The following is a 14,339-nucleotide window of genomic DNA, read 5'->3' as shown; positions in this document are numbered from 1 at the left end:
TTGAGACACTCAAGAGGGATTGGATGATTGTTTTTATTGAATTAATGTGCAAGAGTGGAGGAAAAGGCAGGAGAATTACAGTATATCACAATGCTCATTTGGAGAGCCTGCAGCAGGCATGGTAGTTGAGCCAAGTTAGGGAGATGAGCTTTGAAGCTCAGATGAATGCGACACAATCTAACTGAGACATTAGATGCTGAGATGGCTTGATTGGATTAGAGGCTGAGAGGGTGTTTTCCTTTGGTGTATCTTGAACTTGAGGCCTAATTTAAAAGTAACAGGTGTCCCATTGAAAATGAAGATAAGGAGAAATTTTGTTTCTGAGGGTCATTAATCTTCGGAATTTTACGTTGGAGAATATGTGAGGCTCGTGCATTGAACGTTTTCAAGGCTGAGCAACAGAGTAGAGGATTGTGGAACAGGCGGGAAAGTGGAAAGGAGTCATGCCATGACCCTATTCAGTCATGGAACAAGGTTGATGGACCAAGTGGCCTACTCATGTTCCTATGTGTTCTTACATGAGACACGCAAGTGAGTGGGATTTGGAGCGTGCTAATTCTGGAACTTTTCATTAAGAAGGGCATGTCTCCAACCTTTGGGAAAAGGAGTATGGGATTAGAAAACAGAATGAAGTACTTCGAGTAGTACAGCATGGAAATAGACTCCTTCGGTTCAACTCATCCGTGCCAACCAGACATCCCAATCTGACCTAGTCCCATTTGCTAGCATTTGACCCATTCTAAACCCTTCCTATTCATTTTACCCATCCAGATACCATTTCAATGTTGTAATTGTACCCATCTCTTCCACCTGTGGCTGCTTGTTCCATACCTGTAACACCCTGCACAGCAGCACAGTATCTCAGTGGTTAGCACTGCTGTCCTACAGCGCCAGGGACCTAGCTTGAATTCCACCCTCTGGCAACTTTGTGTGGAGTTTGCAAGTTCTCCCTGTGTCTGCATGGTTTTCCTTTGGATGTGTGGGTTTCCCCCTACAGTCAAAAGATGTGCAAGTTAGGTGGATTGGCCGTGGGAAATTGCCCATAGTATCCAGGGACATTTAGCTTAAGTGGATTAATGATGGGAAATACAGGGTTACAGGGATGGGTGGAGGAGGTGGGTCTGGGTGGGATGCTCTTCAAAAGGTCAGTGTAGACTTGATGAGCTGAATGGCCTGCTTCCACACTGGAAAGATTGTGATTCTCTGCATGAAAATGTTACTTCACAGGTCCTTTTTAAAACTTTTTCCCCTCACCTGAAACCTATCCTTTTGGGCTCTACTTTGGTGAAAAATAGCTTGTCTATTTACCCTATCCATGCCCCTCATGATTTTACAAACCCTTATAAGATCACCCCTCAGCCTCCGATGCTCCAGGGAAAAACACCCAGCCTATTCGCTCTGTCTGTCTGTATAATTTAAACACTTCAGTCCTGGCAACATCCTTGTAAATCATTTCTGCACCTTCTCAAGTTTAATAACATCCTTCCTGTAGAAAGACTACCAGAAGGTGCTCTACAGTCATAAGGTGCAGTAAAACTGAGAGAATCTGCACTGAGAATTCATGACTGATAGCAAAAATAAACAGTTTAAAGTCTTGATGCTTTGGAGTACAAGGTATAGTTCTGTTGAATTTTGGAGCAATTTCTCTGTTACAGGTTGATAACCAGTTGCCTGGTGCAATATTTCCAATAGCTTTCCATCCAGTACCACCTCCGAAGTCCATTGCTTTGGATTCAGGTCAGTAATCAAGTGAATCAATACTTTATTACCTATAATTACAATCATTTACTCATGCTGATAGTTTTATGTGTCCTCTGTTTAGAACCAAAACCATTTGTAGATATAAGCATCATCACAAGATTTAATGAACACAGTCAAGTTATGCAGTTCAAGTGAGTATCTTTTCTTCATACTAGTAACAGTGCTACTTCCATTAAGACTAATGTACTAGATTATTAGAAAATTATTAAATTATCGTAGCTATTAGGAATTATTAATAAGCATCAAACACCGCACCGGTAGAGTCAAGCTGTTCATCAGATTCATCTTTGGTGACTGGGGGTCAAACGCAGTTGCAAGTGCAGACCAGAGATTGTCCTCTCTGATTGAGGACTGTCCGATCAGACTGTGAACTTCCGTCCTTTGGGATTTGGGGTCAGGCCCAGATTTGGGATGAAATATGTTGCAGAACCTTTGATGATCATAACAAGTTGGGACCTCACTGGAATGTTGTGATCGACTCTGAACATCAGATTTTAGGAAGGATTTCAAAGGTCTTGGAGAGAACTCAGATGGAGCTGGCTGAAATGGTACCAGGGTTTGAGGGACTTCAGTTATTGCCGAGAGATTGGGGTGCCTGGGTTATTCCCCTTGCTAAATAAAGATGTACAAGATCTATTCAGAATCCTGAAAGGTTTTGATAGAGTAAATGAGTTGAAATAGGTTCCATTTTTGAAGGAGATTAGATAATGTTACTAGACTGTCAATCCAGAGGGCAAGACTTCAACTTCAGAAACGCCAGTTTCAAATAGAATTCCATCAATTAATAAAGCTTGAATAAAATGCAAGTTTCAGTGATGATGACCATGAAACTACTGGATTGTTTTTAAAAAAAAAACTAGTTTAGTGATGTCAATCAGGGAAGGAAATCTGCAGTCCTTATCCAAGGATCAAGCCTACATGTGACTTCAGACCAATGGAAATGTGGTTGATTTTTAACTACTCAGTAACGGTCCAGCAAGACACTCAAGAGTTCACTAAGAATTAAACTAAATGTACCACCTCCAAAGAGAAGAACGTGGCCTTAATTAGGGAATGCTACGACTTTTCCTTTTTTTCCTCTTTTGTATCCAAGATTTATGCCTAGATACTTGTACCTAAGATAGTGTCATTATAGGCAACCATAATAAAAACTTCTCACTGCATTCCTGTATACGTGACAATAAAGGATATTGTATTCTGTTCTAATTTTACTGGGGGTTGGGTATATTGCTTGCCTATTGCAAATGATCTTTTAAAAAATGCTCCCCAGCAACTGTGTTACTTGTGGTAACGTTAACAAGCAGAGATTGGGACATCTGCTCCTCAGTGGAAGCAAGTCCAATTCTCAGTCTGTTTGGCCAACAGTTCGTGCAGTCCCAGCATCTTTGGAAGTCATACCAAGACTGCAAGCAACACCATAACAAATAGTGATGGTGACCAGACACAGGTAAATTCTGGCAAGGTCAAAATGAGGCCATAATATTGGGGGCCTGTCCCAATACGCAAACTGGATAGACCTCACAGCATGTAACTCCCTTTCCTTCCTGTTTTATCACCAACCTTCCCACTCTTGCTCACATCCCACTGCTAAGAGTTGCACCAGAGCTGGGAATCCCTCAGGTATGTTGTGGAGATGCTGGTGTTGGATTGGAGTGGACAAAGATGAAGGAGCAGTGCTCTGAAAGCTTGTGATTTTAAATAAACCTGATGGACTATAACCTGGAGTCAAGTGGCAACTTTGCCCCTCAGATAGTTAGACAAAAGCTGCCAGCCATTCTCACTGAATTAAACCTCTCAGCTAGTGTTCCAAACTCCCAGCTATCCTTCAGTGCACCCTGTTCCCATTGGCAGGACAGATCCATCAGAGGTGTTGGCCGAATAGTATGCAGGCAGGACCACAGTGTAAACTTCACTGGTACTACTAATCACTTGTGCCATATTAGAATCTCTTTGGAAACAAGAAGTTAAAAGACCAGTGGTGATATGTACTTGTATGTTTTTGAAATGATGCCTTGTTTGGAATGCATGTGCCTTTTGTTCAAGTCTTTAAATATGTCATTACCTTATTATGATGTATTTTTTCTTCTAGATACTTTATGGTCCTGATTCAGGAAATGGCTGTGAAGATCGATCAAGGGTTTCTCAGTGCAGTTATAGCATTGTTTACCTCCGCATCAGATCCTCTGACAGTGACTCAAAAGGTAATGCCTGTTATTGTCATGTTTTTACTCATTGGTGTTGGTTTCATTGCCCAATCATGAGTTCTATTATTAGAAACTTTTGTATCAGTTTAGTAACAAAAACAGTTTTATAATTGACCAGTTTAATGGAGTGATAGTCATATGCAGTGTTCATAAATGCAGCTCAGGTGATTGCCTAATGCCAGTTGGCTCCAATCTGAACTTGTTTGTGCTGCGGGTCAATTTACTCCCACTTAATGGGTACCCCACCCTTCCTCCCATTATGGTTTTAGGTTATTGTTAAATCTAGGTCAATAAAAATGCTGTTGATTCACAATAGGGCTTGGTGTGTTTTATCAACTGGTTCTGGGTAGTTGCCTTCAGCTTCTAAAAGTATAACTGATTTTGCTAATCCAAGAGCATGCATTGTCTTATGTTATTATACTTCACAACTTGTTGCACAAAGAATTGACAAGCCCTAGCAGCTAAATTACTTCCTATACAGACCCTGATCACATGTCCCCCCTTTTTATCTTACCTTCTTGATGTAAAGATCAGAAATTGCTGGAAAAGCTCAGCAGGTCTGGCAGAGGTTTCAGGTCTTTAGTTCAGAACTTAAGTTCTGAGGAAGGGTCACTGAACCCAAAACATTAATTCCGATTTCTCTCCACAGATGCTGCCAGACCTGCTGAGCCTTTCCAGCAATTTCCCTTTTCTTCGTTTCTGATTTCCAACATCTGCAGTTCTTTTGATTTTTATGATGTAAAGATCAACTTGGCCTTGCCTCTGAAAGTCCAGCAGTTATGTATTAATGATTGCTGAGGAGTATTCCAGCAATGTGAGAGTTCAAGACATGACAAGAAATCAATGAAAATTACATTTAAAGGAGCATTTGGACAATATTTATTTACTCGATGCAAGATAGTTCAAAGAATGTCCTGGGAAATGTAATATAAATCATTGAGTTTATTCAAATCCAGTCCAATGCCCTGATACAGCACTTAAGGCACACGAAAGATTACCATCTGTGTTGCATAACAATGATATTTGTGTGAAGTACTCAATACTTATCCTATTCTTCACTTTTTAAAAAGAAATTAACCTTGAGGGGTGGAGTGTGGGTTCTGTTGTGAAGTTTTTCATAGTCATGTATTCAGCTTTACTGTCCTGCTTCACGTGAAGAAATATAGCTCAGTTAGCTGGACAGTGGTTCATTGCTTGTGCCCACTGAGTTTACCAGGAAGGACACTCCATCTCAACTGAGCGGGGGTGCCTGTCAGGTTAAACTGCCACCAATCATTTCTATCTAATGAGAGAGCAGCCCATCGTCCAGTAAGGATATGATGATGCTCCTTTACTGCATTTTGGAGCTACCCATGCAGATGGAAGCATTTCCCAGTATTAGTACATCCCATTTTAGAGAAACAGCATTCACAAAAAGCATCTTCAGTTGGTAAGCAACGTGGAATCATAGAATCCCTGTAGTACGGAAGTAGACTTTTCAGCTCATCGGGTCCACACTGACCCTCTGAACAACATCCTAGCCGGACCACCACCCCACGCCACCCTATCCTTGCGTTTCCCACAGCTAATCCACCTAGCCCGCACAGCCCTGGACACTGGGCAATATGGCATGGCCAATCCACCTAACCTGCACAATCCAGAGTATTTAGATTGTGGGAGGAAACCCATGTATTCACGGGGAAAGTGTAAACTTGATGAGACTATTTACCTAATCAAGTATCAATATAGCTTTAGTTTACAGATAGTCATTAAATTTTCTTCAATGCATAACATGTACTCCTGTCTTCAAGCTCACTTATGTAGAATAGCCGAAAATGTGTTGCTGGAAAAACGCAGCAGGTCAGGCAGCATCCAAGGAACAGGAGAATCGACGTTTCGGGCATAAGCCCTTCTTCAGGAAACAATGGCTATGTAGAATAGCCATTGTCACTGGAAAACTTAAAATATCAGCTTAACATGAATGCGAGATTGGCAGGAGCAAGGCATGAAGTGATTCTCTCATTTGGAGAGCCAGTGCCTATGTGACGGGATGAATGGCCTCTCTTTCAGCTGTGACAATTCTGTTGCTCATTGTTGCAAATGAATTCAATCACAGCTGGGTCTGTTTGGATTATTTAAAATACTTTGGTTTTATTTTGCAGACTAATCTGATAGATAAGGACATGGAAGCCCTAAAGACAGAGTTGATGGAAACATCAATGACTGATGCTTCAAGACTTAGCTTTTTTGAGTATTTCCATATTTCACCAATCAAAGTAAGTAGTTTAGCTCTCTTTCAAACTCAATAAGGAATTAATATTGTTTACATATCAGAATCTGTTCAGATCCTTTTAGTAAAAGGAGCAGTGGTTCTGTATTTTGGTACTTCATTTATCATTGTTTTCCATTCCATGCATACCTGCTGTAATGGTTCTTAGCTGCAATGTCTATGGAAATGTTTAATTCTCTCAATCAGAAGTAGTGGGATTGATTTTCACTACCACATGGGAATCTTTGCACAAGTTTTTGAAAGTGTGTCATTAATTACTTTCTGTTCGTTTGCTTTCATTTCCTTCCATTGTAATCAATGTACAGTGATTTTTCCAGTTAAACGTGACCAGAGGGTCCATGCTGTAAGCATAAACTTAGAAAGCAGGCAGAAGTATATTTTGATTTGTTTTGTCTTTGTGTAAACATGAACAGGAATGAATGATACAAGATCGACCGCTGACCACTGAGCCAAGTTGAGACTGTTATTTTGTGATATCTGTTGACTTTGTTCACCTTTTGTGCATCAGTTGAGTAATCTCTTGAATGAAAAGCAACTAAAGTTTAAAAAAAAAAAAAATCTCTGGAACTTTGCTATACAAAATGGTTTCAGGCTTGCTGGTGTTTTTGTGAAGTAATTTTATCTTAGTAAAGGATTGAATCCAGTGCAGGAGAGAGATTGATCCCTCGTAGGGAAAGGCCAGCATGGCGAGACTGCAGGCCCATTGCCAAAGAAGGACTATAATTTGGAACTTTTAACTTTTTCATATTGACTACTTTATACTGAGAAGAATTGTCATGTTGAACTGGTAATGTATTTCATTATTTTTCTATTTGCTACCCCAGAATTTATACCGAGGTACCTTGTACTTAAGATGGTGCTGGGAATGGCAACATTGTAAACTTTTCCCTGTACTCCTGTATTCCTGTGTGACTTCACGTGACAATAAAACCTAGCTCTGATTTGACTTCCTATTGCTGTATGGAAAATTAATGGTGGGTTGACAATTTATATAAATATGTAGTAGTTTTTCTTGTACATCCCATAATTCATTGTATTCTTTAATCAAATCTAAAGTCTCGATCCAGAACTAGGGGTCACAGTTTAAAAATAACGGCACAGCCATTTACAACACGTGAGGAAGTATTTTTTCTGAGTTGAGAGTCATTAAGTCATTCAATATGGAAACAGTTTGGAATTTGCTTCCTCAAAAGGCAGTGGATGTACAATCTGCTAAAAAATTTAAATGACAGAATTACATCCTTGATTACCACAGGGATGAAAGATTATTGAGAATGTAGTCTCGAGGTTAAAATCCGATCAGCCACGATCTTTTTGAATGGGGCAGCAGACTCCAAGGACCGAATGGCCTATTTTTCTTATTTGCTATTATGTTCATAGAGAGACTCTTATTTCCTGAATTGCAGCCTACTTTCTCTTATAGTGCCTGCCTTGCCTCATCTTCACCCTCCAGAGAAAGCATATCTTGAACTTGAGAAACAATGAATGAATTTAGTTCATAAGACATCTACAGTTTTCTGTAAACCTTCAAACTGTATTGAGTATGATACCATGCCGGCAACAAGAATACTGGTTCTGGTATTGACTCCTCTACTCAGGTGTGGGTGCGGTCAGTTAGAATCTTTTTTTTTTCTAAACAGTTGCATCTAAGTTTATCTCTCGACTCAGGAGGAGATGAGTCCAGTAAAGAAAAGCAGGAAGCAGTGCCACTGCAGTCCCTCCACATCTTACTCAAAAGCATTGGAGCAACATTAACAGATGTGGACGATCTCATCTTTAAGTAAGTGCAAAGTATTGCTTTTCAATATTATGACTATGTATTTCTGACAGCCCAAAGCCGCAAATTTAACTTTTTAACATTGTAGTTACCAACAAGTAACTGTCTGAACTGCGTGCATGATTGCTAGTCAAGTAGCTGTTTGACTGACTTCATAAAATTGCAAAATTGTGGATGCCTAATTAATTTTAATATCAAGGTGACTTTGCGCATTTTACTTAGAGGAACAAGGTTGGTTCCATGGGTATTTTCATTTGATAGAGGAGCGTAAAGGTTTAAACGTATCCATTCATATGTCATTATAAAGGGCACTGCAAGTTAACGCCCGTAGACAGTAAAATCAAAGCACCAAACCAAGAACAATGAACTTCAGGTGCTGGAAATCTGAAACAGAAACAGGAATTGCTGAAGTGCTTGTCAGATTTGGTTGCATCTGTGTCGTAAAAGCAGAGTTAATGTATCTTCCGAACTTGAGAATATGGTGCTGGAAAAGCACAGCAGGTCAGGCAGCATCAAGGAGCAGGAAAATCGACGTTTCGGACAAGAGCCCTTCGTCCGAAATGAGGCTTGTGAGCCAAGGGGGTAGAGAGATAAATAGAAGGTGGTTGGGGCTGAGGGGAAGGTAGTTGAGAATGGGATAGGTAGATAGACTTGGGAGTAAAGGCGATAGTTTGGATGGTGGAGCAGATAGATAGGAAGGAAGATGGACAGTTCATGAGGATGATGCAGAGTTGGAAAGTTGGAACTGGGATCAGGTGGTCCACATTGATGCTGTGTGGTTGGAAGGTCCGGAGGGGAAAGATGAGGTGTTCTTCCTCCTGGCGTCAGGTGGTTAGGGTGTGGTGATAGAGAAGGCCCAGGACCTGCATGTCCTCAGCAGGGTGGGCAGGGGACTTGAAGCGTTCGGCTCTGGGGTTGGTTAGTGCAGGTGTCCTAGAGATGTTCTCTGAAGCGCTCTGCGAGTCGGCATTCTGTTTCCCCAGTGGAGAGGAGACCGCATTGGAAGAAACAGATACAGTAAATGATGTGTGAAAGTGCAGATAAAACTCTAATGGATGTACAAGGCTCCTTTGGGACTGTGGATGGAGAGAGGGGGAGGTGTGGGCTCAGGTTTTTCAAATCCTGTGGTGGCGGGGAAGCTGCCGGGAGGGTGGGTTGGTGGGGGGCATGGACCTGACAAGGGGGTCACTGAGGGAATGGTTTTTATGGAAGCAGGCTAGGGCTGGGGAGGGAAATATATCTCTGGTGGTGAGGACCATTTGTAGGTGGTGGAAACGGTAGAGATGATGCACTGTACACAGAGGTGGGTGGGGTGCAAGGTGGGGACCGGGGGGATTCTGTCCTTGTTGCGGTCAGCGACCACATGTGAGGGGAAGTTGCAGTCTTTGAAGGAGATGGCCATTTGGTGTGTTCTGCAGTGGAATTGGTCCCCCTGGGAGTAGATGTGGTGGAGGTGGAGGAATTAGAAATAAGGGATTAGCATTTTTACAGGAGGCAGGGTTGAAGGCGATGTAATCCAGGTAGCTGTGGGAGTTGGTGGGTTTGTAGAAAATGTCATGTTGAAACAGTCACCATTGATGGAGATGGAGAAGTCCAGAAGGCGGGGAAGGTGTCTGAAATGGTCCGGGCGAACATAAATTTGGGGTGGAATGTGTTGATGAAATTGATGAACTGTTCCACCTCCTCATGGAACCTTGAGGTGGCGCTGATACAGTCATCAATGTAGCGGAGGAAAAGGTGAGGAATTGAATTAAATTTATTATCGTGTGTACAGAGGCACAGTGAAAAGCTTTGTCTTGTGAGCAATACAGGCAGATCAGAGTTCAGTAGCATAGATAAGTAAATAATAGGTAAACAGCAGCAAAAACAAAAACAGAGATACAGACGAATGTTAAGAGTTTGGGAGTCCATTCAGTATTCTAACAATAGGAAGGTTGAAACTGTTTTGAAACTGACTAGTGCATCTGTTGAGGCTTCTGTATCCTCTCCCCAATGGTAGAGGTTGTAGAAAAATATTGCTAGGGTGGGATGGATCTTTGAGAATATATTTTAGTCACTTTTGAAGAAAAGCTGAAAAGCTTCTTGTGTTGCAGGCTTGCATTCTTTGAAATGAAATTCCAGTTCCAAAAGCGGGATCAATTAATGTGGGCTGTAATTTCGCATTATAGTGAACAAGTAAGTGATTATTCTTTTAAATAATCCTGCAGGTTGCTTATTTTTCAAGGTGGTGCCCAGGTGTGAATATCTAAAGGTTCTGACGTTGCTGTTGCTTTGCATGTTCTGGGTCAATGATCAAGAGATTATGAATAGGGTTCTTCAAATGATTGAGGTGCAGTAGCAAATGCCTCCTGATACTTTCTAATCATACTATTCAGGGATGTTATTACAGGTGGGACTTGACCCCAAGCTTCCTGATCCAGAGGCAGGAATGCTTTTTAATACCAATGTGATGTTTCCATTATTTTCACCCCACTCACTTTACTGATAAAGTTTATAACATCATGAGGGCTATAGATAGGGTTCATGCCAGGTGTCTGTCCCCCGAGGATGGGGGAATTTCAAGGCGAGGGCATGTTTTAAGTTGAGAGGATGATTTAAGAGAGAGACAGACAGAGGGAACTGATTTGTGAGTTTTTTTTCTGATTTAGAATTCCCAAGATAGAGTTACTGAGTGACCCTAATGCTGTCAGTCATTCTCTCTATTTTGCCGACATCATTATTTAGTCCTTATTATCTCTGCACTAGCATCTGGAGCCAGACTTTCAGTCAGTGTATCCCTAAAAGTATAGGTATTTGCTTTGGTATGTAACTTTATGGTTCTCTTTGTTTAATTTTCTAGCCGTGTCCATATTACTACTTTTCTGGAATTACAATTTTCAGTCACTAAGAAAAAGGTTGCTTTTTATTATTGGACTGAGTAAAAAATTTAAAAGCTTCCATTCAGTGTCAGGAGTTGATTTAGTTTCTTCTGGAGGATGGAGTTGGTTTTAGAGATGTTAGGAACCAGGTTATCTCAGTCTAACAGTTTTAATGAGAAAGTCACAAACCAGCAATTTGGTCACAACTTCCAAGGTTTATTTGAAGTTAAAGTTTAAGTTTGGGACTCGAGGAAAAGGCTATCAAATTCTGAAGACTAGGAATTGAAAGAAACAGTTAGGTCAAACCTATAGCTGTGTTTGTGAAGTGAATTCTCTGGTGTCAGAATACTGTACGGCAGTTGTGTGAAGATGAATGGGATTGTTTTTTTGTGTTTTGAAATTTTCAAATTTTGTTTAATGTAAATAGCCTAGCTTATTTTATTTTTCTTATTTTTCATAATAAACATTTGTTTTATAGTTAAAAACCAAACCAGCTGAACTGTGTTCTTGTGTTTCAGTGAAATAGCCACCTCATTAAACAAGACCAAAACAAAATATGATTTATCAAGCCACATTTCAGTCTGGGGTCAAAATTGTCCAGTAATAACACCAACTGGGATTGTAACACTTGTTTGGTTTGGATCTATGTGACACTTCATGCATATTCTTTTGCAGAAGGGGAATGTAACAATACAAGTGGTTGGACTGACATTACATTTTTAAGTGGTGAAAGTGTTCTCATTAATAGAAATAAAAAGCCTGAATTGCATTGCTAACCAAATCCTTCAAAATCCTTTTTCAGTTTCTAAAGCAAATGTACGTACTTGTTTTGGGGCTGGATGTTCTGGGCAACCCAGTTGGCCTGATCAGAGGACTGTCTGAAGGTGTTGAGGCGTTCTTCTATGAGCCCTTTCAGGTAAGTAATTGAGAAGAGCATGGAAGACTCATGAAAAATGACTTTCAAAGCAGATCCCAGTTTTTATCCTCTAACAATGGTGATTGTGAATCTTTAGGGTGCTGTTCAGGGACCAGAGGAATTCGCAGAGGGCTTTGTGATAGGAGTGAGGAGTTTGCTTGGACACACTGTAGGTAGGTGATAACTCTCCGATGCACCTTCAGTGTTAGCACATGTTGGAGCTGAGGAGTAGAATCAGTTTGTTAATCTCCATGATCATGTACTGTGTTGAATCCGACTTTAGTTCCACACTGCCTAGTTAGTTGTGTGCCTCATGCATGTCCTGTTGCTACTCTCAGGTGGTGCAGCTGGTGTGGTATCTAGAATCACAGGCACTGTTGGGAAAGGGCTGGCTGCAATTACCATGGATAAAGAATACCAGCAGAAACGAAGAGAGGAAATGAACCGCCAACCCAAGGACTTTGGAGACAGTTTGGCCAAAGGAGGGAAAGGCTTCTTACGAGTAAGAAAAACGTGCATTTTAGAACTTGACAGCTGATGAGTGATTTATGCAATGTTATTCTTTTCTGCAAAACTGGCATCAATGGGTCTTTGGGGCAAACTCTCTGCTGGTTGGAGTCATACTTGGCACATAGGAAGATTGTGGTTATTGCAGGTCAGTCATTTCAGCTTCAGGACATCTCTGTAGGAGCTCCTCAGGATAGTGACCTAGGCACATCTAACTTCAGCTGCTTCCTCAATGACTTCCCCTCCACTATAAGGTCAGAAGTGAGGATACTTGCTAATGATTCCAGAATGTTCAGCACCATTTGAGTCACCTCAGATAATGAAGCAGTTCATGTTCAAATGCAATGCAATCTGGACAATAGCCAGGCGTGGGCTGACAATTGGCAAGTAACATTCACACCACACAAATGCAGACATTGACCATCTCCAATAAGATACAAACTAACCACTGCTCCTTGGCATTCAATCATGTTACCATCACTGAATCCTCGAGTGTCAACATCCTTGGGGTTACCATTGACTAGAAACTCAACTGGACTTGCCACATAATCAAAGTGGCTACAAGAGCAAGTCAGAGGCTAAGAATACTCTGGTGAATAATTCATCCCCGGACTCCCCAGTTTCCTGGATGGTTGCATATCCAACAACACTCAAGAAACTTGACATCATCTAGGGCAAAACAGTCCACTTGATTGGCACCATATCCACAAACATTCATTCCCTCCATTACTGAAGTTCAATAGCAACAGTATGTACTATTTACAAGATGTATTGAAGAAATTCACCAAAGATCCTTAGGCAGCACCTTCCAAACCCATGACCACTTCCATTTAGAAGGACAACAACTGCAGATACATGGGAATACCACCACTTCAACCCGCTCAATCACTCACCATGCTGACTTGGAAATATAGTGCACTTGCTTCACTATTGCTGGGTCAAAATCCTAGAATTCCCTCTCTAAGGACATTGTGGGTCAACCTACAGCATGTGGACTGCAGTGGCCCAAGAAGGTAGCTCATGACCACATTCTGAAAGATCAAGTCTAAAGATGTACAGGTTGGGTGCAATGGCCAAGCTAGATTGCCCATAGCATTCTGGGATGTGCAGGCTAGGTGGGTTAGCCATGAGATATGCAGGGTGACAGGAATAGGGCAGGGGGGTATTCAATGGGCCAGATGGACTGCTTGCACACTGGAGGGATTCTATAATTCTCAAGGGAAACTAGGGATGGGCAATAAATACTGTCCAGCTGGCGACTCCACTTCCCGTGAGTGACTAAAAAGAGTACATGGCACTCTGTGGAGGTGAATAATTTCTCCTTCCTTGTATTTATGTTCCAACCCACCTATGTGTTCACTTACTTAACCAATTTATATCACCTTAGAACCTGTATATAACCTTCTCCTAGCTGTAATTTTGTATTGTGAAAATGCTTACTCTTGTTCTCTGTGTTTGAGTTATTAGTAAAGATCATGAATAGCTGAAGCCTCCGCAATGATCCTTGCTGCACTCAACCAGTTGCATCCTACCAACTTGAAATTACCCTGTTTTTCTGCATTTTCTGCTTGCCAGCTGTTGAGCAATGTTGCAACCATGCTAATATATGATCTCCACCTCTCAGCTCTGCTGTTTTCACCTTTGTGTGCCACCCTATTGAATGCCTTTTAGAAGCTGAAATATGCTATCATCAAATCATACTTGTACATTAAGACTTCTATCCAATCTTCTCCCTTCATCTCAATACTTGTAGGTGTGTTTCAGCTGCTAGCTTGAATTTCTTATCAAGCAACATTCCTCTTCGTCCTGTTTCTCTTTTTCATGGAGCCTTCATTAATGCAACCTTTGACCAATCTTTTTTACTAGAGTTATCGAGTCCTACAGCATGGAGACAGGCCTTTTGATCCAAACTGGTCCATGCCGACCAAAGTTGCCATTAACACTAATCCCATTTCCCTGCACTTGGCCCATTTCCTTCTTGCCAAAGCCTGTTAGGAGTTGGTATTTGTGAAATGTGCCTAGGTACCTGGAAGATGGAAGCAAAATA

General features: G+C 41.3%; 1 protein-coding gene across 4 annotated transcripts in view; it reads left to right on the top strand.

Annotated features, from left to right (window-relative positions):
• vps13c (vacuolar protein sorting 13 homolog C) overlaps positions 1-14,339 on the top strand; it is a 286,760-nt gene that overhangs the window by 250,447 nt on the left and 21,974 nt on the right. For all 4 annotated transcript variants that reach the window (XM_043680592.1, XM_043680591.1, XM_043680593.1 and 1 more), the window contains 9 exons: positions 1,656-1,737; positions 1,823-1,892; positions 3,851-3,962; positions 6,107-6,220; positions 7,875-8,014; positions 10,105-10,186; positions 11,672-11,785; positions 11,883-11,958; positions 12,124-12,287. In XM_043680592.1, coding sequence (XP_043536527.1) covers positions 1,656-1,737; positions 1,823-1,892; positions 3,851-3,962; positions 6,107-6,220; positions 7,875-8,014; positions 10,105-10,186; positions 11,672-11,785; positions 11,883-11,958; positions 12,124-12,287 — 954 coding nt within the window. The remainder of the gene's footprint in view (positions 1-1,655; positions 1,738-1,822; positions 1,893-3,850; positions 3,963-6,106; positions 6,221-7,874; positions 8,015-10,104; positions 10,187-11,671; positions 11,786-11,882; positions 11,959-12,123; positions 12,288-14,339) is intronic.

The sequence above is a fragment of the Chiloscyllium plagiosum genome, chromosome 40, assembly GCF_004010195.1.
Source record: "Chiloscyllium plagiosum isolate BGI_BamShark_2017 chromosome 40, ASM401019v2, whole genome shotgun sequence".
Classification (NCBI taxonomy): domain Eukaryota; kingdom Metazoa; phylum Chordata; class Chondrichthyes; order Orectolobiformes; family Hemiscylliidae; genus Chiloscyllium; species Chiloscyllium plagiosum.
Note: the sequence above shows the minus strand (reverse complement) of the source record. Positions and strands in the feature narration are given on the sequence as shown.